This window comes from Phaethon lepturus, unplaced genomic scaffold (assembly GCF_000687285.1).
Source record: "Phaethon lepturus isolate BGI_N335 unplaced genomic scaffold, ASM68728v1 scaffold13284, whole genome shotgun sequence".
Taxonomy (NCBI): domain Eukaryota; kingdom Metazoa; phylum Chordata; class Aves; order Phaethontiformes; family Phaethontidae; genus Phaethon; species Phaethon lepturus.
In genome coordinates this window covers 13,630-38,227 of record NW_010534048.1, presented here as the reverse complement: position 1 = coordinate 38,227, position 24,598 = coordinate 13,630, and the positions used below count along the sequence as shown (strand labels likewise).

Sequence of the window (24,598 nt, the reverse complement as noted above, 5' to 3'; positions counted from 1 at the left end):
CGAAGCAGTTCTGTAAAGGGACTGCGTCTTCTCGCTCCCATCACCCCACAGGGTCCTGGGGTAAGAGGGGGACGAACCCCTGGCGCAGCCAGCACAGAGGGACCAAGCAGCTGCAGAGGTGGCTGTCCCAAATCCTGCTCCTCCACTTCTTCTCCACCTCCCAAGTCAGTTATCCCCTACTAGATGATCTGTCATCAGGGCGTCTTGGCGCCTGGAGGGGCAAAGGCGGGAAGGCTTGTCCCAGGGAGCGGTGTGGGCGCCGGGCAGCCAGCCCCGCTGGGAGCAGCCTGGGGGACTGCGGCCACCGGGGCTCATGGACAGGAAGGAAAGGGGCTGCGGAAGTGCTACGGGATGGGGGAAGAACAGGCGGGTTTGTCCAGCAAAAGCAAGAGGAGAAAGTGGTACGGATCAGAGTTCAGTCTGAATTTGTGCTTGGAAGTCCCGTTGGATCCCGCCTGCCTCCAGCCAGCTCCAGTTCCTGTGCTCCATTACAACGTGGGCAAAACCTTTCTGCTCCAGCAGAAAACCAAAATCCCCGCCATGCTGCGGCACAGGCCATAGGTTTGAGCAGCCTGGCTACTAAACTACACCATCACAAACTGGGTGACCAAAATAACTGCGGCGTGCAAACACTTTAACACCACCACCGCAGACATACATCTAACTGCTGCGTATTCACATTTGCTCACTCTTCATGAAGCTGGCCACAACAAAGTCAATGTTTTGCTTTATTTAACGTTTGATAAGGGGAGGGAAGGCAGCAACCAAAAAAAAAAAAAAAAAAAAAAAAAAGACAGTCACAAAGCCTAGAATCCGTGTGCGTGCACTAGTTCTCACGGGCCCTTCCAGAAAATTTGCTTTGCAGATCTTTCTGGTTGATACTGTAAAACTCACAAGTTGTAAGAAATTAGCGGGTATGAATGAAGGTGTCGTACATGGCCCTAAGTAAAGGGAGAGTTTCAGAGCCCTGCAGATATCAGTTTGATGCTGGAAACCAGGGTAAAGGCAGAGGGAATTGGAAAAGCTGACAAGACAGCACGCAAAGCAATTAGCTGAACCATTTGTCTGAGGCAGGCAACAAACTGGTCATGTGGCCCAGCGTGGATTTTAGGCTGAGCAGAGTCCATAACCTTTTAATGGCAAAGCATGCATTTGACTATTAAGGTGGACAACGTCAGCGTGCTAAGTGTTAAAGTTTACTACAGCAACCAAACCCACAGATAATGTCTTTTGTTTTGCTGAAACCTCATTAAAAAGTAAAATAAATAAATAAATGCCTTACATGAAACTCAAAGGGCTGAGGAAAAAAAAAAAAAAAGAAAAAAGAAAAAAAAGGAAAAAACCTAGATGGTCTCACCTTGCAGATCCAGATCAGCCAGGAAAGCTGGAAGCAGGTATGTTTTAAATCCTTGAGATCTGTCTTAACATCTGCAAAATGCTGCAACTTTGAAGAAAGAGAAGCGCTGACTTTTTCAACTGATTTTCCTGTAATACATAACACTGTAAATAAACAAGTTTTACTATCAGGCTGTCTCCACTCCCCTTCATTTAAGGCATCATATTGCTGGGAAGCGACTATCTGAGACCACTTGTGTTAAGAGCTTTCGGAAAAAGTTTCACAAGACATTCACCCCAGACTGAGAAACAACCTCCATGACCTTACACACCATCTCCGCCGGGCGTTGATGTAAAGCTCCCCAGTGTTTTTTGTACAACTGTTGGCTGTGCTCTGCCCTCCTCATCGACTGGACAGTGTGGCAGTTCTGCATATCACGCTCACACGCACGCACATACTGATTAGGTTGATAGGAAACCGTTTTCTACAGCGTGCAGATGCAGCATGTTTACACTTCCTACCTTCCTTCCTACCTGGAGATACCTTTCTCTGGTAGACTGAACATCCTTGCCCCTCCTAGACAGTCCTGTTTCTTCCCAGTAGCTCTAGAGGCAACGCGGGTTGCCACCTTTACTCCTCTGGGGTTTATTTTGGATGCATGAAGTAGATGTTGTGAATACCTCATACTGAGCTTGCTTTTTCCAGCGGAGAGAAAACACACTTTCAGCCCCAACTTCAGTCCAGACAGACTTGTTAAAATTATCCTGTGGTTCCGCTACCTCCCTGTTCCCAGGCTCTCTTGCCTTGCAGACTTTGGCTGGTGAGATCCTTTTAATTCATCTATTATAAATGGGTAAAAAGACCAGTCTTGACTTTGACGTACGAAAATTTCCAAATATTGAAGAGGAAGACAACCATTGCATCCCACTCATTAGTTCAAATGAGTTTGACTCCCAGTTTTTATTCACATTTAATTTAATGCACTCTGTGGTGCCCCACACAATACCAAAAACATCTCTAGATTTTGCGGTGCACAACAGTGTGAGGGCACAGTGAAGCATAACTGGAGCATCACTGTTGAAACACCATGGTGGAGATAAAACTTACAGAACATCATCTCTCCACCCAAACATACCTACCTGCGGGGGAGAGCCCATTACCTGCCAATATGTGGAACCTTGTCTGTCAGTCCAGACTTCCTCACTGGCAATGCAGTTTCTTGTGCCTGCTGCTTTTGCTATATAAAGACTTTAAATTACCTCATTTGGGAGTTCTACCTGACAAAAATAAGCAAATAAATCAGCAGTCAACACAACCTACAAAGCAGCATGTGAATTTACAGTGACTCCCATCCAGACTTCACAGCTGTGAGAGGCTTTTAATTGATGCGTATTTCCTGGAAAAAGGTAAAACTTAGGCTTGAATGATTTTTTCAAACCAACAAAAAGGGAAGTCTGGTCTAGTTCAGTAGCTGAATTTCAGCTAGGGCAGTAAAAGGAAACACTGAAATTATCCTCAATATATGTGAAAATTTTAGGATTTTATCCTCATAAAACAATCAGAAAAATATTTCAGGTTTGAGAAAATGCTTAACTATAACACATTCAAGCAAAACCATATAAATGGGGTGAAGGACTAGGATCTCAACACCACAAAATGGAGGCAGGTGTTCCTTTTCTCTTTCCCCTCAGCCTACCAGGTTGCATTAACAGCCCTTGCTCAAGAAATATGGAAAACAGATGTTTAGTCCCCTGCTCTGGCAAAGACGACCAGAACCCACAGCTTTCCATTTCCAGGACAATCTTTTTGGGCTTACGTAATCTTCTCCAGGCTCAAGTAATGCTTAAGTGCTCCATGGAAATGCAAATAGAGTCATTTAACAGCAGGCTGTACCTGAACAGCATATAGACTAGTAGCTAACCACTCTTCTGAAAGATGTGATACACAGAGTTTAGTTCGTTTCACCAAAGAGAATCAAAATCGGGTTTCTCCACATGCCACATGAGAGATCTAATCACTTGGACTGCAAGAAAAACAAAAGCATCCTTCTTTTAAAATAAAAGCATCCACACAGCATCCTTCTCCTTCATGAAGAGGATCCCACTGAAAAAGTGTTTCTGGATTGAGATGCAGAAAGAGCATGCAAAGGAATTCTTAACAGCCAGCTCCAGCCACAAAGGGAAACCTGGAAAGCGTTAAGATACTGAAATGGAAAATATTAAAGCAGAGGTGCTCCGTGGCTACCATGCTCACTCACAAACGGGCAGCGAGTCCATTGTTTTTACAGCGGTTGAGTTGCAAGAGAAGCGATCTCAAACTTAGCTACAGCGGCTCCGTAGCTGCTGTAAAGCCCTGTACTGGATGTTACCATGCAGAGTTGGTATCTAGCACCACGGGTGGAAAAAAGTTGGTGTTATTCTTGGAAAGCAACAAGATCTGTAACACCCAAGGGTGACAAAGACCTTTCCGTCTAAACACACAGGCTGAGTAGGGATTCTGGCAACTACATGTTCCCGGGGCACTTCAAGCCACACTCATGGGAAGCAGGAGCCTCTGTGTTTGACTTCTTTACAAGGACTGACAGTCTTTAAAGGGTTGTGTGATTTTTTTCTCCTCCCATACACATTCCCTCTTCTTGTGCTAGGTTTAGAATTAATTTCCACATTTTATCAGCTGAAAATGAAGTTTGTCAGACATATTTTCACTTGGTAGCATGCTTGGACCGCTTCAGGGGAATGGAAGAGAAAGAAGCACCTCATCCAGCCCAACAGACAAACCCACAACCTCATGACTGCTTGCATTCATTGAGGAAAATTCAGGGGGCGGGGGAAGGGAAAATGCGTTTTTACCAAGCTCATCTTCTGGCAATACTCTAAACACGAGGGCAGTACAAATCTTCCCAATATACTTTCAGGGCATTGCCTTTCCTTGGAATGGATGCAACAAGAGCTTTAGGCTTCCAGCAGCACCCAAGTCTAGGAAAGGTGCTCAAACCCATGGCAGGCCTCTCAGATAAATGAGTCCCTTGGTTAGGTGTCAGCATTGGCCAAGCAGAGATCATGGATTGATGAAAGGAGCAGATACTGCAACTTTAAGCTTCTTTCAGCCACAAATACCCGGCACGAAACACAAGTTGAGCAGCACTTCCTACCCTTGTAAATAAAGGCTGGAGCAGCCAAACATACACCAGGACAAGATTCGAAAATACTTCCAACTCATTTACTGTGACATAAGACACCCATCACAAAATACCTCTGCCACTCTAGTGGGCTCCAAGGTAGGATTGCTCCTTCAGGTGAGGCAGGTTGACAGCTAGCAGTTTTGTAAAGACCACAGTATCAGAAGCTGAGGCACAAGGAGGATAGGTCCACAGTCTAGTGCCTAAAGAGTCACGACTGTCAAGAACAAGGGCTGTTCTCCAAACCAGATATCAGAGTTTTGAGGAGTTATGTTTGACTAACACTTCCACCTCTGGATAATTTGCACTTTCTAGATTTAAATATGGTCCCACTGAAATGCCATACACACGGCATCTCTTCTGACTTGATTCTAAACTGGACCAAACTACCAAGCCAATTAACACTTTTTTCTATTACACAGCACTCTAGCTGGGAACTCATAGCTCTCCATACACACACAGCCCCGCTACCTGTGAAAACTTGGGTTTTGAACAAAGTTAACATTACAATAACTTGTTTGTTCAAAGCTTGTACTTACTCATCTAGTCATTCTCTGATTCTCTGATTGTTTTCAGCTGGGACCTGATGGTAGAAAACTGAGAGATGACAGATAAATCGATCTCAAAAACATAATTTTTTTCAGATTGAAAATACAAACACAGCTGGGGAGAAGTGCAAACAGTTGACCCTGCTGTTTTGGGCTCACCAGAACGTGTGTGTGGGAGGACAGGGAAGTAAAGCAGAAGAGAAAAAGCTGTTAGGTTTTATTCACTGGCTTTGAGTGATAGTGGCCTCCCAAGGAACAAAGAGGAGCAAACGAGCCCTTCCAGGAACACTGGTACTAAGAGAAATCAGGCTGCTGATGCATATCAAGGCTCAGCTTTGCAGGGCTTCTTTCACGGTCTGGCTATAAGTAATGTTTTCTCAAATCTTGCTCACAGTAAACAAAAAACACCCTGTAGTATATGACCAGGAAAGGCTCTGTTACCGTGTTTGTTTCCCATATACAACAGCTCTCCGCTGTTCCTGGAAATTTGTCTATTTTCTTTTAGACACAGTCCTACCGCTTGCCGAAGCAGGACCTGTCCCAGCGCACTGCCAGCCCACACCAAGACACCTTCCCGAGAGCAGGGCGAGCTGACCCCAGGCCAGGGCAAACACACACACACACACACACAGAGAGTTCCTCTGGTCACTCTGCCTGTTTCCAGCCACAGGGGACACCCATTTCGCTGGCATTGTACAGCCTTCGCGTAGCCTTGCCACCGGGTAACAGCAGCCCTCTAGACCTTGGGTGGACCATTGTATTGATAAAGAACGTGCATGTAAACAAGCACTTGGCAGAGCAGCATCCCCTGAAAGAGATATGGCATAAAGAGAGCAGGGGTTATAACAGGGTTTAATATTAAACTGGTTAAGAACATAAAATGCATGAAGCAGTTGTCCTTAACCTGCACTTTGTATTTCCCATTTCTTTTTCTGGGTACTGATGCATGGTTTTTGCACTTCAGCACGCACATCATCTTTGTTCATCTGGCTCAGAAGAACAGGTTGAAAATTGAGATTTATTTACACTGAAAAGAAGAAAATAAAAGAAATAGCTGGATAAACAATACTTAAAAGATCATAAGTAAGCAGGCAAAAGAAACCTGCAAAGGTCAACTACCTACCTTCCAAAAGGAAATGTTAGGGTAACCCAGTTACAGGTCTGTGTTGCCAAGGTATCACCTGCAGAAGCCAAACGGACTTGAGACCCTCAGGGGGTTTCAACTCAAACATGCTGAACTGACCCAACAGTACAGGAAGCGGTATGAGATGGGCTGTCCAAGATCAGAAAAGGTCATTCCTGCCCCAGATGCTGTCTCCAAACACAGCTGCTACTGACTACAGATGGAAAGACCATTAGGAAAGACTAAAACTTCCAACATGTCTTCCCGGCTTGGGCACTTCACAGGTTACCAAGCTAGAACTCACTGAGCTTCTCAATTGATAGCACAGGGGTAAGAGACACCTAAGCTATATGGTATCCCTTTTTCACTCTCCCATACCTATCACTAAAAGCAGCCTTTTAGGGTTCAGACTTTTCCAATAAAACAGTTAAAAGCAAGTGTCAGTGCATACAACGTTATGATAATTTTTAATAAGTAAGAGATCCTGATTTTTCTTTTAACCACGCCCCCTGAAGTGCTCAGTCACCTTCCAAGCTTTGTAGTGACAGGCTACATGGGGGTTCAACAGTAAGAGATACAGAGTGCATTAGTCTTCTTTCTGTAAATTACCTAGCAAAGATACTTGGATGAAAAGTGTTTCTAAATTTTTTACAGTCACAGGAGACACCAAGAGAGCATTCTGCCAACACACGTGAAGAGTGGGGAAACATAGCGAAACAAGACTTGCTATGCGCCCACTCTATTGCGCTGACAAAGCTTAAATGTTTAGCACCTCTAACTTAAAGAGCAATGAAGCCATCAAACAACATCTCAGAAATGAAAGATCATTATTATCATAGTTTTTAAAAAAAAAAAGAAAGAAAGAAAAAATCCTTAAACCAAAGAGCCATCACATCTCACCCTCTTCCTATTTCAAACCTTCCCTTCAGGCAGTAAGCTCCTTGGAGATGCAGGTAAGCAAGCCTAAACCAGCCAAGGCAACATCCTCCCCGAAGATGATGACGCGCGCCCCAAGGATGCAGGTTATCGGTGCTGTTTTCTGTGGTTTTGCAGAGTTCAGTATACAAGAGCATCCACAGTGTGGAAAGCTCCTCTCAATTCTTCGGTCTGCTTCACATCAAGCACCACTTTAGGCCTGATTACATCAATCATGTTTGGCCAGGTCATGGGGAATAAAACCATGGCATGTAGGCATTTATCTGGGAACTACTAGATACCCTTCACCTTGGTGCTTAGGACTGGGAGCAACGTTTACATTCACTAGTGTGAACTCCAGGTTATGAGAACCAACAACAGGGTGGTCCAAGCCCTTACCACACTCCCAGGCCCAGGACCTTGCATTACCACTCAGGTAGTAAAAGCCCCAAATGGTTTTCTATTTTGGAGCTGGTACAGCCAGGCAATAGGAAGGGATGCTCAGATCATTCAGGCCGATACCTTAAAGCCTGTTTTGGTTACTGACACTGCTGGTGCAGCCACAGCATACCACCACGTCAGCGGAACACAAAGCGTGCTGAAAACTCCATTACTGGGCTGCAAAACTAAACAGCTTTAGCAGGCACAAGCAGAACTGTTCACAGAGGTTACAGCTTCATCTCCTGAAAGACACAGCCACTTTGGCCGAGTGCTTTGAGAGACTGGATTCAAACAGCAGCTGGAAAGTCACCAGGGCCAGCCCTCAAAGAAATAAGTGCAAGCTAGTGGATGCGAAATCAGTTTCAGCCCTCGCATTGTGAACAGGAGATGGCAGACCAGTGGATTCAGAGCTTTGTGAAGGGCAGGGTTGAAGAGGTCTTTTCTTTTAAACCAGCCCAGAAGGAAAGAGCCAGCCACCCCTTGACATGGATGAAGGTGGAGTCCTGACTCATGCCAACTCCAGGCAGGACTACTTCAGCTAAAGCAATAAGCATAATCTCCAGAAAATGATCAAGTCATGGCAACAGCAGCTTCTCACTGTTCTTTGCACTGGCACTACCCTGCATGATCCTCCCAAGAAGGAAGAGTTTCAGCCCCCCAAATGACATTCAGTGGTGAAACAAACACTGGCAGAAGTGGGATTTTGTCATGAAGGTACCTTATGTGCAGAGAATGATTCCCTCCACTCCAACCCACACAGTAATTTAACATCAGTTCTATAAGAAAAGTGGATAGAAACACAGAGCTTGGAAACATGCTATGTTCCCACAAATTCATTAAGGTGCACTGGCACGTGTGAAATCTGCCACAGCATTAAAGGCAGTTTGCGAAGAGCAACTCTGATTTAGGGAACTCTGTCAAAGTAGAAGATGATGTTAAATAGCATGGCTTATCTGCTGCTCAATTGCAAAAGACCTCTGATGCTAGTTTATCCAATCCTAATGTTCACTGTACTTTGAACTCTCCTAGAAGCCAACAGTCACTGGTTATAAAAATAATTTCTTCAGCTTCACTTGCCATTTTCTCTGCAATGTTCCAAGTTTCTTGCCCTCCACAGTCTCCAGTTTGCCATCAGGCATCTGGCCAATATCCAGTAGATCCCTCTGTGCTATCACCTCTGCAATCCACATTTGACTGGCCCTGGTTTCAAGACAGCAGTTCCCACACTGTTGCATGCACACAAGAAAGGCTACCCCTAACACACCCCACGCAGGGTATATAGGACTCTAGAGTACCTTTCCAGACATGTACAGTATATCAGTTTGAAAGAAATGAGGAGATTGTTATCCTAGGCAAACAACATTTTACTTAGAATTGATCATTAAATGCTTTTACATTTGATAAAGGTATTAGCAGTATACTCAAAAAAGCCAGTATATGCATCAGTTTCATGGCTAAATCATGATATTTAGTTCATTTTTTATTTCTTTGGTATTTAATGGACAAGTTTTGCAATTTTGCAGAAAAACTTGATGTTATCAACACAGGGGTCAAAATTGGACCACTCAGTGTATATTCTTTTTAAGCAAAAAAAGGCTCAATATCAATGCTATTTTCCTCCCCTTTTTTCTTTCTATTTAAAACAAATTAACATCCTTCACAGGATTGTCTTCTCTAAGCTGCATAAGGTGTTCAAATGTTAAGAGCTCTAATGAATTCAGGGGTTTGCTAGTCAGAAGGAACAATGAACACATTGTTTTCTACTGCCTTCTTCATTGGGCGTTCATACTGCAGGGAAGGAAAAAAGATAATTAAAAACACTTCAAAAACTTATACAAACATTTAGATTGCATAAGAAAAGAAACTGTAGAGAACCTAGAAGCACATTTAGATTCAGCTTTTCATTCTCAAGCACCTAGCCTGGAACAAGGTGCTATAGGATGAGCAGCTCCCATGATACGATTGCTCCTTCCTCAGCCTTGCCCCTCTTTAAAGGTGTCCTTCATCAGGAGCACCTGTGGTAAGGTAAAGGCCTGAGTCCCTGAGCAACTCTGTGCTCCTAATGGAAACTTCTCGCTCTGCAAAGGGATACCAGCTTGAACAACTAAGGGAAACAAGCCCTCGGTTTTCAGCATCTTTTCTAAAATCCCAGACCTGCTCTCCTGTAGTGACCACGGACATAGCTGTCCCTTTGACACAGGGAGCTTTCTTCAGCTCTGTGCGGTGCAGAGACACAGCTTCGCACACCTCATCGCAGTCCCCTGTCTTATTAAAGGAATGCCAAACCCCCAAAGTCATCACGTCTGTGCGTAAAAGCTGGAACAGCAGCAGTAGCAAATACACACGTGATGGGATGGACAAGGTGGAAACTAAGAATTGTATCAAAGTTAGAGTATTCAGCTTAACCTACAAATTAAAATGAGGGCTTAGGTTAGTTAGATTAAACTCTAAAGAGTTTAACAGCTTAAACAGAATGTTTAACTGGGATCCAAGGTAAATGAATAAATTTGAGTTTTAGAAATCAAACTTGGAGGCATCAAGGTTAAGTGTTGCCAGACCCAAAAATCAGATGAGAGAAAGCATGCAGGGTGTTGTTAGACTGCAGGTCTCCTAGCCACAGGATGTCATGGATGCACAACTCCAAGGGCAAGTGGGACAAAGTGACAGAAGAGAACTGCACTAAGGGTCAGCTAACTGCACAGAAACCAGCCCAGGATGAAGGAATCCCTGAGGTATGAACCTAGGAGAAGCATCACTACCTACAAGGTCTTTGTCCTTACCTTCTCCTTTAGGCAAGTGCTTTCTGACCACTCTCCCCTAGTCCATAGCAGGGCAAACACCACTTTCTCAATGCTTTCCATACGTCAGGACCGGGGGTCCCATAAAGAACCAGCCCCACAGATCAGCTAACCAAAGGTTTCCCCTCCTAGGACTTCAGTTTCACCTTCTCACTTCCAACACTTATCAGTCAGGCCACAGCTCAGAGCTGCTCGTGTCCTGCACATACCGTTGTATTCTGGATAGTGTCCACAAAACTCCTTGCTGTTTCACCCAGGGCTGAGTCAACAGACTGAATTCTGGAAGAAAAGTGAGCTTGGCTAGTTTGTGAAGTGTTAGTAGTTACCGATGAAACTCAGAGATATTAAAATAATAAAAATTTATTTTATTATTAAGATAATAAAAATGAACCTCAGTATCCCCCCTTTTGTAGCTTTTTACCTAGCCTTTGTACCAACAGTATCTTTTGTATAGGAAAAGATCACCTCCTTCCACCTCCTCTAACCCCTTGATACAGATGTGATCAGAGGGTGCACCTTGTTCCAGATCCTGGTACAGGTCTCCTGAAGTACATGCCTGTCCTGCACAACTTCCCATGCAGAGAGCAACTTATTGCACCCTAGTCCCAATTCAAAACCCTCACAAGTCTGCAAAGGTTTCAGCGATGTACACCAAGTGGAGATGCCATGCTGGCTTCAGAATACTTCCCGGTATACCAGCGAGGGTACCACCAGCCTGACTAGTGCCCTCTTTGAGCATCAGAGGACTTGTGAGCACGCCAGACGTACCTTTGCTTTTGCTGGTTGCAGAAAGAATTCAGTTTCAGCATCTGAGCATTCCAGAAGTCCTGAAAAGAGCCCCAAAGAAAACCCCCATTACTTGGGAAGGGGTACCTCTGTGGGCTGGCACACAAGAAGTCTTACACACCACTGCGTCTTTCTCCATATTTGCCAAGATTTGAGTTTCCTTCTCAAGACTTGCAAGCTCTTCAACAACAGTCTTTTGGAAGGTCTCCAGCTTGCTCAGCCTAGTGATGGAGAATAGAAACAAGTTTGACACTGAGGTGTGGTAGCACAAGACAGATGACAACCCCCTCAGCACCAAACCTGCCTTTAGGCAGAAGCAAACATCCTTTCTGAACTACACGGGGCAGTTTTGTTCTCAGGGATGTCACAGGGCACGTGAATAGCTGTACCAGGTCAAACTGAAGATGAGTTTAGCTAAATAACCTGTCTCAAACAGGTTACTGGTTACAGCCAGTAACGGAGGCCCAAGACAGAGCGTACAACAGGGTTCCCAGTGCAGTGCTTGCCCTGCATAGTCTTCCAGCCTCCAGGGATTTCAGCAGAGATTTCCCAAGCTGAAGACAGCATCTTGGCACAAATAACCTCTGATGGGTTTTCCTACCGTGGGTTTCATATACACGTACAGTGTTGTCACAGGATGCCAACGGTTTCTAAACCTCAACCAGCAACACCCTGCTTCGCTTGGGTTTGCTACCCTTCCCCCGGCAGCAGGACGCCAAGCCATCATCTGATGGTGACTTTAGACACTGCCCTTCCGGGGCAGGACAGGCTTGGCACAGCTCTGCCCCCGCTGTCCTGCGGCTCTGGTTACTTAGTTAATAACATCAAAGCATGGCAGCAGCTCGTTACCATCAACTCCTGTCTTCCACCCCAAAACCTTCCCTGGTTTTGTTTTTGGAACACGAACTTCTCCATGTACCTTAATGACAAGCAAATTCTGCTCAGAGATACCCTGTCGATACCAGGGATCTTGCACTTTAAAAGGCTGCTGTTTCATACTACGTTTTACCTAGATCCTGCAAACTGAATGCGTAGTTGATATGAAGGCCTGATAGGCCTTACTCATATCTTAGGCTGTGCTTGTATTTTGCTTATAACAAATCCATAACTATTATATCTGATTTTTTTTATTTTGCTCCTCTCCAAGAAATTTGACAACCCGTAAAGCAAAATGACCTGCTTAAAGCCCCTTCTGGTGACTGCCTGTAAAGTCCACTAGCCAGCATTTGTTTGACACACATGGAAACTATCTATGGAAATGGGTCTATAACAGCCTCCTTCCTTACTTTCTTAATGAAGAGGTGGAGAAGAAAAGTCAGACTCTCATTTAAAACATGTAGTAAAAGAAGCTATAAAGTGTAACAAGAGGGTTGCTTGCTTTGCGTTAATTAATCCACCCGCTCTCCCCTTACAGAAAAAGCAGGGTAAATCACAGGAGCTACACTTCAGAAACGTTTCTTACAGAAAAGCAAGAGACACACACACACAAGCTATGTTGCCTTACGAACCTTAACAAGTGCGGTACCCGACTGTCAGGTTTGCTTGCAGAGAGGCATTCCTTTTCATATCAATCAAAATTTACAGAAAGCTGAAGCTGTTTCCAGCCAGCAGCAGACAGCTTACCTGCACTCGTGTATCTGGCTCAGCAGGGCGGACACATTCTTCTCTGAAGTCCTCAGGGCATTCTGCGCGCTGGTCTCCATCTTTTTGTACCGCAACTAACCACAGGACACACCGTTAGGAATGGGCAATGGCCCAAGACGAAATCTAGAAGTCTAGTTTGCAAAACTTTTCCCTGGAAAGCAAACCCCTCCACGGGCTGCCATTCAGCTTAGCGGAAACCATCTTAAGTCAAATTTAAAATGAAGCCAGATGGCACATAGGCAGGAAACTGCAAATATGAACCGATTTCATTCAGCCACACTAGTTACACCAACAGACCTCTATGTAACCCATGCAACTTCAGGTCAGGGTCATGCTACCCAGCCAGCAAAGAAGTGAGCTTCACCCATACGCCCAACACACTTAACAACTGCACAAAAACAGGTTTTTGTTAGCACCGCTTCAGATCAGCATTAATGCAACCTGTGTACGTTTTAATCATAACCCATTTCTAAATGCAACCACTTCCAGCCTTGATTCAAGGACTTAGTGCCAAAAGTTTACTGTGAACACCTAGCACCAGCTCAGAAAATCATGGTTGCACGATGACAAAGTGCTGATCCAGTAGAGATCTGCCCTGCCACATCTGGTTTGTTCAAAGCTTTTAAACCTTAAGAAGATTTTGTAATGGGTCAGATCTCGTCCTCTCATATTAAACTTGGTTTAAATCCATGTTACTTGTTATAGCTAAACCAACAGTAGCAGTTGGTTGCTTGCACTACATCTCAAGTTGAGTGAACCAAGGATACACAGCTTACTACCAATTGTGCAACCAACACCTCCATGTACCATTAATCTCAAAGACACTAGCGTTTCCTCATGAATGTACACATGTTCTAGTCAATAGGTGCAGTCTGTATTGCTTTCTGGATTTTCATTATGAAAAAGTTGCACAGTCCTCCATTGCAGTGAAACTATGCTGCACTCCAAAAGGGAGTTTTTGTATTTTTGATACATGCCCATGAGGACAATGGCCCACAGCTCCAATGTAGGTACACTGTCACTGTGCTGGGTTACATTGCAAAAAGCTTCGATCACTTCCCTCTGAGTATTTCAAATGCCTAACCAAATCTGATGTTCCAACATATAAATAAGACAAAAAAAGGAAAAAGCTAATTAAAACTTCCTTTACACCTTTCCTGTAACACTTCTCAGAGAATGCAGGTTGTGCAGAATACTTCTAAGAGCTCCAGGCTAACAGACACTGCAGCCAAAACTCTGCTCTTGGGCACAAAAGATAGATGGGATATTTGCACCAACTCCCCTGGCGATAAAAAAAGGTAATTTCATGTACTGTGAGAAAAGGCTACATACGGCGCACGGGTTAAGAGAGCGCACATTACCCAGAACAATTTCTTTAGGTGGCCGATAAAGCTTTCAAATGCAGTAATCACCCCTGAATCACTGAAGTCTTCACGTAGCATCTTGGTAAAAAATGCATCATCCACACTATCATCCATTTCCTGACCTAGGAGAAAGTGTATGCCGAGTTAGTGCCATGCTGGAGGGCTTATTGGAATATAAACCCTTCTGCTACCAAAGGGTTTGTTGTTCATGTGAACGACAACATTTGTTATAGAGCTGGAATTTGAGTCTTGCTCTTCTAGAGCTCCCAAGCAGGAGGGAAACTGCCCCAAAATGCATTGATCAAGGCTTTTTTAGAAAGCAGCATGGAAGAAGAGGCACAATACTAGCCAAACGCAGAGAGCAACATATTTACAGATAACGAGGCAAAAAAAAAAAAAAAAAATCACAGCACAAGGCGAGGCAGGGGGAAGGATTCAGGCCACATTTTTCCTTTCTTCTACTTATTCATTGCAAAGAAAACCTAATCCACTTCTGTTCGGAGTTAGCAGTGTTTTGCAGTTACTTTGTCCATTACCTGCATGCCTTTTTGTTTGTTGTTTCTGTTGTGTTTGGCCTGGTCCTGCCCACAGCGGGGGGGGGGGGGGGTGTGTGTGTGTGTTTCTTTTTTGTTGTGTGATTTGTTGGGTTTTTTAAAGCTCTGGACAATCACTATTCAGAAAGACTAGAAAGTGCTGGCATCATTGAGCAGCTTCCCGAGTGGATTGTGGTTAGGGAACCCAAATTTCCTTATTCACAGCTCTACATACGCGGTATCCAACAGCAGTGGTTCAAAACGTGCCTTCTGCCACATTTTGTATTTGGAGAAGATACCCCCCCTACAAATACCTGTCTTCAAGCTTCCACATGACTATGATTTCTACCATCAAAAAAAACCCACACACACCACACCCACTGAAAGCATTTAAACACTTCACCTTAATTGCCAACCTGACTTTACCTGTTTGGATCTCTTCTTCCTTCTCTACTGAATCAAAAAGTTTTCTTGGTTTATAGGAAGTGTCAGAGGACAAATGACTTGTTTCCCAGCTGGAAAGTTTAGGCTTTTTTATGACAGTGCCGCTAAATATGTCTAGAAAGAGAATAGATGTTTCGGAACAGACCTGTTCTTTTGCATGAGGTATGTAGCAATACCCACCACCTACTCAAGTAAAAACCACCACTGAAATTACCAACCCTACAGAACAGCAGGCAACTTCATTTTAGGGTCTGGCATCACACTTACAGGACAGAGCAAGACTTCACCAGCAAGTCTCTTTCCTTGCAAAAGCGGGCAACTAGACTGCCTAGTGCTATGCAGATAACTGGAAAGCTATATATTTCCATCTTAAAGACAACTTCATTTCTTGCCCCACTATTCTAATCAGAAAGAAAACTCTTGCCCAGCTTCTTCCCCTTCTCTTTTCCAACCCACGCTTACAATCTCTTTATGCTCATTTGCTCATGAGCTAATTTCAGCTGCTGCTTAAAAAAAAAGCATAAATACATAGGAGAGAAAAAAAAAACCTATTCAGACCCGTAACAGCCTTCTTTTGTGCAGCTTTACTGGAGTTGCCATACAATTACTTTTAACCCAGGAAAACCCTTAGTAATAGAGTGAGGATGGCTGCAGCCCATGTTTTAAGGAAAACTCACAAAAAAGTCATCCCTTTGTCTCACTGCTCACTTTTCTGAGCATAACGAGGTATCTGAGTTTCACCAACCACCTCTCTGGAGTCTCCACAGGGCAGAAAGGTGATACAAACCCAGTACAAGGGGGACAGTCTGACCACAAGGAGCACACTGAAGTAGACTTAGGGTTCATGGAGCAAGTGTTCAAACACAGTCACAGACCACACCTGAAATTTCTCAACATAACCCTACTTCTGCCTTTGCATGGTATCAACTCCTCTCCAGCTGTAAACAATGATAAAAATTAAGTCCTCAGCACTTCTCTTCCCCCAAAATTAAGCAGATGTGCTGGTGCCATGAAGTTATATCCTGCAAATGCTGGAGAGGTAAGAAACGTATCAGCCATAAAAACACAAGAAAGGGAATGCTTTTTTCCAAGACTTAAGCTTCAGTGACTCAGTTCATAGTCACAACAATAACTTTAAGTCAGTCTCTCTCAGAACTACATCAGCATCCAGAATATTAGGATGAAGACAGCCCATTGCTACTCGACCTTCTAGAAGTTCAGTTGTTTTCAGTCACAAAGGGACTGTGCTGCAGTTTTGAATTAGTTTGTGCAAGTTCTGTTTCATTAAAGAAAGGTCCTTAAATGCCACTTACCTAAAAAGCTACAGCAGTAATAAGCATCAGTACCAGTCACCATTTACCAAATGCTTATAATGATGGTGTACATCTACATTTTTAGGTATAAAGAAAGTCAACTTTCAGACATACTTATTTTTTAAGTTGAAGTTGCACTGCACATCAAAAATTAGTTTTCATGTTTTCTCTTTTACTTATCTCACATCCCAGCTCTTAATAGCTATGTTAATAAGTTCCCCTGTGGTGAAGGACAGGATTTAAGAGTTAGTGATGAATTCCAGAATGCGTATGAAAGCATCTTGCCATAGCCTGTCACTATACATAAAATGGAGAAATGGAAGATATTTCTTATGCAAAAAGTAGCCTTCAAATACCAAAAAGCTCAGTGTCTACTTGTCCTTGAAAGAAAGCAACAGCTCTGTCAACACGCCTTTCTACTTTTTAAGCAGCTCTTCCATGTTATCGAGACTACAAACCTGAGTCCTTCTGCTTAAAACTTTCTTCTTCTCTTGACAATTTGCCAGATGCATCATGAAACTTCTAAGGAGAGAAGGACAACAAAGTAAGAAGGTACCCAGCCCGCACTGCGGACTTGTCAGGGACTTGTCTAGTTATAGGAAGCCAAACAACACGATGCACTGGTTTTAGATGAGAATTAGCCTGATGGCAGACCAGAAGGCTGCATACTGCACCTGTGTGGCCTTCTCCTCATCACTGGAATAGCCCTTGGTAGACGCATCTAGTAGTAGCAGACACTCTTCAAGCTCCTCTGAGAGCGTTTCATCTGCATGAGAGATCAGTCAACCGACACAGGCAATAGAGATTGAATCCTGTACTGACTAGAAACCTCAATTTAGTGACATACATAGAAAATAAAATAAAATAAAAAATAAATTAAAAAAAAAAAGAAACCACCACCCTCTCTCTCTTCACACAGGGAAGAGACGGTAGCTCAAACTCAGTCCAAAGGCTCTTTTACTTCTGGCTGCCCGTTAAGTTCATTCCTTCACCTCTCATTAGCCCCAGCTAATATTCTCCCTGTTCAAGAGACTTTATCTACAAACAATATCCGGCTCTCATAGCCATTACAAGCAATATTACAAGGCAGAATGCTTATAGAGAAAATGTGAAGGAAAAAGGCAAAATTTAAAAATAAAACACCACACCAGAAAAAAACACACACCCACACATATCAAAACAACTTTTCTAGTGCATTGGGGAAGATTAAAAAAGAATTACCAGAAAGATCCACAGTATGTAAATCATCTCCCTTGGAGCTGGATGTGCTTTTTTTCCTTAGCATCTCCTTTTGAACTCTTTGACTTGATTCTCCCTGCTAAAACAAAACCAAGTCTAAGCATGTATTTTATTTAAACATTACTGCAGGAGTAGGGTTTTGGGTTGGTTTGTGGGGGGGGGGGGGGAGGGGTGTGTGTTTGTTTGGGCATTTTTTTGTTGGTTTTGGTTTTTTTAAACACACTAAGAGCAAAGACACACTTGAAATATGCCTACATACTGATGGCTCCCTCCAACACTGAAGGGCATCTATTCCCTGACGTTTAATGCATGCAGAAGTTCTCCCTCTTGCCATGAGAGTTGTACAGTAGATGAAGTTTTTCATAAGCAGAATGCAAACGTTTCAGTCAAAAGTGACAAGAAAAGGTTTCCAGGGGAAAATAAAAGCTTTTAATGCAACTAATAGTTCTGGAGAGTTTTTTCCCAAAAAAAAAAAACCTTCTGTATTTATATGGGGACATTTTCAAAACATTTAATTCACAGCACTTAACAGCTGGGCACTGGAAAAGTCTGGCATTACTAAACTGTATTTTATTTTGGTTTATGTATGTCTGGTCCACCAATTCTCCCATCAGTATAATCCATGGTTAGTTTTCCCAGAGCTATAGCTGTAAGTGCATGAACCAGGACTCAGCATGAGCACAGAACATGGAATAAAAGCCCCAAAAATTGCCGGCAAAATGCTGAGGAGGACATGAGGTTTTCCAAGGCACCAGGTGGCAGGGCAGAGGACAGCGTGGGGACACAGCCCGGTAGGACCTGACTAAGATTACTGCAGGTATTTGGAGAGACAGCTCTAAATCATGACATGCCCCTAGAGCTGAACTTGTTCCTGTTGGGAGTGACACCGCATCACCCCAGGCAGCTGACACATCAAGCATGCCAGTTCCTGCCCAATTTTTTGTCACAGCTAAATCTGATAGTTTCAGTGCCACTTGCTTAGGGCTCACACACAGCTGATTCTGCGAAGTTTCCCATGTTTTCCCACTCTCTAGTAGACCAATGCCGTCTCAGCAATACTTAGTAGACAAATTTGTCCATCAGAATATTTAAGAAGCAAGATAACACCAGTTTGGTTAATTCCCACTCATTTGTACATGTTTTGCGTATGTAATGTTTTTAAACTTGAGTCACGTAAGCAAGACAGCTCTTTGTCTTGCTCTTACCTCCTTTGTCTGGTAGTCACTGCCACTACTCGTGGAAGACGCTGGAAGCACTGCAAGGAGAAAAGCACATCTAGTTATTGACAACTTAACTGCATGCCTTACCCAGTTAAGGTTTGCATCATGGCTGGAGTAACTCAGTTTTGAGTTTCGCTTTCCAGGCATTTACAAAAACTTCACAACTCTTGCATTAAGCTTCGAAAATCTTTTCTGACAAAGCTTCTAAATGATGCAAATGTACACAACTCGCGACATGCAACGCAGTTGCCAAACAAGAGAGGCAGGCTCAGCAGCTCATCTGATGGTCCCCAAGCCCCAGCTGGGGTGCGTGGGCTGGCACTGGAGTGAGAACGACAACTCCTGCAGAAACACAGTATAAAGCATAGTTTCTCCCTCAGCTTTCTTTTGCTTTTTCATCCCTGCAGAAACCAATGGCTACCTGAGCAAGGCTCATCCTCCATGAGAGGGACAGAGAGATCCCAACTCTTTCAGGGCAATTTAGTTTGAATTTGGAGGTCCCAGCAGCAGACAGCCACGGAGCATGGCCATGGGGGAGGTTTGCTGTTGGTCAAGCCTGAGTAGAGTATGCTATCAGAGATCATCACATCTGATTTTGTAAATCACTTGGATTACAATTGGCCTGTCAGTGTATTAAATAGGGGGGAGGGAAGCAGAGTGCCATGGTCTGCAAACTCTGTAGCTTTTCAAGGTTTATTCACCATATCAATTATATTTCTGGAGAGATAAGGAGTGGAAAGTTGTAGGGAGGAGGTATGTCAGCTCCAGAGAGGCTTTCCTTCTCTTGTGTTCAAGAGCACCAACACAGCCATCAGGTCAGCACATATGGGCTCCTCAGCCCCATTACACAGAGGGCTGCACCCACGCAGACATTTAGGTGCCCAGTTTCCACCAGGACATTTCAATCCCAGTACTTTCACCAGAGGGAAGGGGACAGGAGCCTGGTTCTTCAGGCACAAGGGTGCACCATGCACCTCCTCCACACAGCACCCCTTGCTGCCAGCCTTGAGCTCCCTCTCTCCTACTCAGTTCAGGACTCAGCCAAATGCTCCTTCTCAAACCATCATCAGCCATCTCCTTATGTGCAGTGCAGTATGTCGCGCATAGCTAACTGTCAACAGGGGACCAAGCTTACCTTTTAATTTACTTCTCACCCTGGGTCTTTTTCGGGTATAGTCAAGAGATTTTGGCAACGACCGTTTTTGAGAGTCAAGGATCCAGCTTTTTTCACTCTGACCAGCACTTGTATTTTCATTGTTGCTTTCAGAGAAAAGATGCTTCCTGTAATTAGACTAAAGATACTATTAAGAGTGAGTTCTGCTCAGTCAGTCCCCTCTGTCTACTCAGAAGTCCCCCAACCCTTCCCCTTAATTTACTACCAAATTATTCCATTTCTTGTCCAGACAGTGCAGCACCTGAAGCATTTTAAGCTGTGAAATCTGCCAAAACAGCAACAGTTAACTGCCAACCCAGCAGTTGGCACTGCACAGTAAAAACACCAAGAGGCAGATGCTTGTCCTCTGCCAACATGGGTTTTACAGCATCCTCCATCTCACGCTCCCCCTCCTCCTGCATCCAGATAAAAGAGCTCTTGCAAGGAGGAAAGCCTCAGCCTGCCTGAGCTGCAGCCAAGAGCACAGCCAGAAAAAGAATGAACACGGGCATTTACTCGCTGGTCTGGCAGTCCTGGTGCATCCTGAGCACTGCTTTCGGTAGCAACAAGCAGACTATTTTGAGGCTACCAGGCTCACATTCCTCCACCTCCACACCAGAAAAGCCTGAAACTTCAGCCTCTTAAAGAGTGCAACCAATTTTACAGGTGGATATGCACAGCAGTCAAAGGCTTTTGGGATGAAAAAGTACAGATGACCTACCGGCCTTCTCTCGAGCTTTTTTGCTTCCTCATTCTTGTTTCCCGTTTCATAACTCCTGCCAAGTAACCCACAAAGATTCAAGTTAGACTAGCAGATGCTGCGATAGCACATCACAGCAGTGCAGAAGGGGAACAGCCAAATAGCAGCAGCAGGGAGTTCCTTAAGAGATCAGCCAGACACCCAAACTGTTAACACACAGTCATTAGCCGAGTTTTTCTTCTCTGGTTGGTTTCTGAAAGTAACAATCCAGGGATACCTGGAAATTAGCACTTTTAAAAAGAAAAAATAGGCTACATACTTAGAGGTGGCAAGTCCCTGGCAGCTTCCTGTAATTGGAGATGCCCAAAGCAAGACGACAGAGGGCTCAAGCATTTTTCAAAAATTAAATCAGTAATTTAGGCACATGATCAGGGGAGGGGGATGTTTAAGAGTTAAAGTCTTATTATTGTCAAAGACGACAGGAGTCATTATTCTCTCTAGCAACTTTTATATTCTCAGGCGCTGTTTCAATATTAGTATTGATAATATCCACAGATACTGTGGCAGCTAAGCAAGGAACTGTTTTCTTAGAAACATCACACAGTCTTTTTGATCCCAACTTCAAAACAGCTTAACTAAGACAATTAACTCTTTTTTCACAGAGAAAAAGGTTCATCAACGGCGCATGTATAATCCTGTACCTCTTATTTTGTGAAGAAACTTTCTGGCCAAGAATCTTTCCTTTGGCTTCAGCAACCTAGAAAGAAGTAGCTATTTCAGTAGTCCTGAAGTCCAATAACGGCATAAAATAATCTACAAAATTAAAACGGCTAGAGGAAGAACAAATCATGAGTCCAGCATGGAAATTCAACTTTTTAATGGAGTGGGATTTGTTGATTGAAACAGTGTCCTAAATTATAATGGACAAACATTCGTTATATCTTAAACGGGGTTACTTTCTCTTTTCATTGCTTTATTAATAATGCTTATATTAAGAATAATGTCTTAAGAAACATCATTTTAAGCAATAACGCCGCTAAGCGGGCAGACTTTGGACCGGGCTGCTGGGACACCGGGCAGGGTGCCACGAAGCGGGGTTTTATGCTGACACCCAGTGGCAGTAGCAAGGGCTGGACTGCGTCCAGTTTCCAGCAGTAATTTGAGGCGTCTCATTCAGTACCCATCGCCTCCGAATTAACAGGCGGCAGTGACAGCACCTGCACTGGGGAAGAGGCTGAAAACCAAAGGGTTTGTATGGTGGAGCCACCTTGGCAGAAGCCGTCAGGAGGAAGTTTTCAGCTTCCTGGGAAAATCTGCACTGGTCAAAGTTTCAAAGCAGGCAGAGTGACTCATTTTTATCCAATTTTTCTAACAATCTGCAAATATAAGTCAAGCTGAATTTCTAACAGAAGTTTTGCAACAACTGGTTTAACCAGGAATTGCCAACACACCAAGTGTGACTCAAAACAGATTTCAGTCTCTTCTGGTGTAGCCTAGGAGTACAAAGCGAAGGACACTCAGCAATCTGTCTGCAATATTCACTAAATGCAAACAGAGTTTGGCCTTCAATCACAAAGATATTCCACAGCCTCACTCAAGCCACAGTTCAAATTCCTATTGCAGTTGGTTTTATCATAAATTACCTACCCCCAGCATGAGATTCAAGAAGTGATGAGCACCCTCCCTACCCCAAAAATGTATTTCCATGTAGAGCACCATACAGAAACACAGAAACCTCAGATTCCCCGTTGTCTGTTTTGCTATAACAGCAAGTCCATCCTTACTGCATTTCTGCAGTACGAGATATCCCCTCTTCAAGTTACTGCTCTCTGGTAGCTGCAGAGCTGGGACCTTAGTGCACCTCCAAACAGCTTCTGTCTCAACTTTACCTTTTCATGACTTGCACAGTCTGAGTTTTCAAAGTCATAGATTTCCTTCCTGCAAGACAACATTTACACACATGGCAGTGACATACAATCATGACGAGTCACCCTATAGAACTTCACTAAGAATACAGGGGGGATAATGTGGTTTGTTCCCGCCCCCCTTCCCACCTCCATTTATGAAAACTATTATACAGTAAATACTCAAATACTTTATATGCCTAAAAATGCTATTTCTTCAGCTTCTTAAAAAAAAAAAAAACAAACTTGTTCCTTTCCTACTTAGTCTCTATTATTGTCTGTCTTCATTCTCACACTTTCTTTCAATTGTAAATTTTTAACTTTAAGAGAAACAGTCAGAAGGTACAAACAAGTTAGCCTCTCCCTGTTTATGCAGTGGACATTTTGTTCCCACATCACCAATAATAGTAGGTGGTAGGAAGAAATCATGAAAGAAAAGGTAATTTCAGAAGCATCTAAGAGGAGAAAAAAAATCTGTTTAATTCCCTTCTGAAAATTCTAAGATTTAGTGTTTGTTCTGTAATCACTTCTCTGAATGCATCTAGATTTTATTTTCATGTCTTCCAACATTTAAAATTAACTGTATCTTTATTTCTTTCTCCAAATCGTAACTATTTTTTAAAAGTCCTACAATTATTGCTCAACATACAGCACACCCTCTTCTTCTTACTAGTGAAAGGATAGGAAGACTAAAGAACTAAGTTCTTCTCGTTAAAACTTCCTGAAGGAGGGAAATGCTCGTTTTCACATGAAACACTAGAGGGAGCAGAATGACCGAAGTAAATCCTTCTCCATCTCTTAACTTCTACACTGCTACTCCTGTTTTACAACCAATACTTGCTGCATCCAGTTATTCGATATTAAAATCCAGAACCTGTAGTAATGATGAAGGTTCCGCATCAATTTTTCCCATTCCTATCTACAAGCAATCAAAAAAAAAAAATCATCTAAACATTTGTTGTTGAGGTTTTTTTTTTTAAGCGAAGAGCCAGTAGACTAATGCAGGACATCCAAGGAAGCCCTGGAACAGCCAGAACCGCAGCACAGATCCTCGTGTACAGTTCATTCGCTCTCTCGCCCAGCAGCGGGCATTAACTTGCACACAACGCTTGGCAGAGAGCGCAGGAGGAGCGTCAATGACTTCCAGTGCTGCAGAATGCACATGGTTCTCAAACTCCCGAGTGCATCTTCCTGCAGTGCCACTAGCTTTGAACACAAGCGAAGCAACGTATGGGAGCAAGGGAAGCGGACAGACAAACAGCCTGTCCTGAAACTCTAGGACACGTGATGCCAAAAACCTGGGACAATATCTGAAAAAGCTTATGTATTTGTGAACGAAGCTGCCGCTCATAACTCAACTCACTGGGGGATGGGAGCGTTATGGCTGGGTGAGGAAAAATGGAAGAGCCTACATGACGTAGTGTCACAGAGGTGAGGGCATTTTTGGCAGACTAGAGTTAGCTTCTGAAGTCTTTATTGCTTTGGGGACCCAGAGGTTCCCAGAAAGACAAGTTATAACCCTTGATGGTCTCCTGCTTGTTTTGCTAATTGTTCTGTTCAGACAGAACAATTAGTGCCCTGCGGGCACTCCCTTCCCCCCTTAGTGCCAGAAATGGTCTAAAATCACCTGGTACCCCAGTCCCTGCATGGGCACAGGGCTTGTGTCTCATACCTGCCTTCAGTCCTCCGCTTGGCCAGACTTGTTTTTCTGTTTCTCTTTTTCCAGGTAACATCGTTCTGAAAAGGAAAAGAGTTGCAGGATCTGAAACCACGATACACAAAGTCATGTTCTTACCCTAGAGCCCACTAAAAGCAGAGATAAAGAGTGACAGGAAACATCATTCCTCCTGTCGCAACAGCCGTCCATCTCTGTTTCCTGCAGCTATTTCCTACCAGAGAGTAGGAGAATCCCAGAGCTGAAATTGGGGAGCCAAGGGGGTGAGGATACAGAAAGAAGTA

The 24,598-nt window shown here is 43.7% G+C and overlaps 1 protein-coding gene across 1 annotated transcript in view; it reads right to left on the bottom strand.

Moving 5' to 3' along the window:
• Positions 1–9,269: 9,269 nt before the first annotated feature.
• SYCP2L (synaptonemal complex protein 2-like) overlaps positions 9,270–24,598 on the bottom strand; it is a gene marked incomplete at its 5' end in the record, with an annotated part of 28,773 nt that continues 13,444 nt past the window's right edge. The window contains 12 exons of the mRNA XM_010285404.1: positions 9,270–9,329; positions 10,549–10,618; positions 11,108–11,166; positions 11,247–11,346; positions 12,749–12,843; positions 14,131–14,255; positions 15,093–15,224; positions 16,882–16,945; positions 20,757–20,811; positions 21,437–21,492; positions 22,625–22,673; positions 24,312–24,376. Coding sequence (XP_010283706.1) covers positions 9,270–9,329; positions 10,549–10,618; positions 11,108–11,166; positions 11,247–11,346; positions 12,749–12,843; positions 14,131–14,255; positions 15,093–15,224; positions 16,882–16,945; positions 20,757–20,811; positions 21,437–21,492; positions 22,625–22,673; positions 24,312–24,376 — 930 coding nt within the window. The remainder of the gene's footprint in view (positions 9,330–10,548; positions 10,619–11,107; positions 11,167–11,246; positions 11,347–12,748; positions 12,844–14,130; positions 14,256–15,092; positions 15,225–16,881; positions 16,946–20,756; positions 20,812–21,436; positions 21,493–22,624; positions 22,674–24,311; positions 24,377–24,598) is intronic.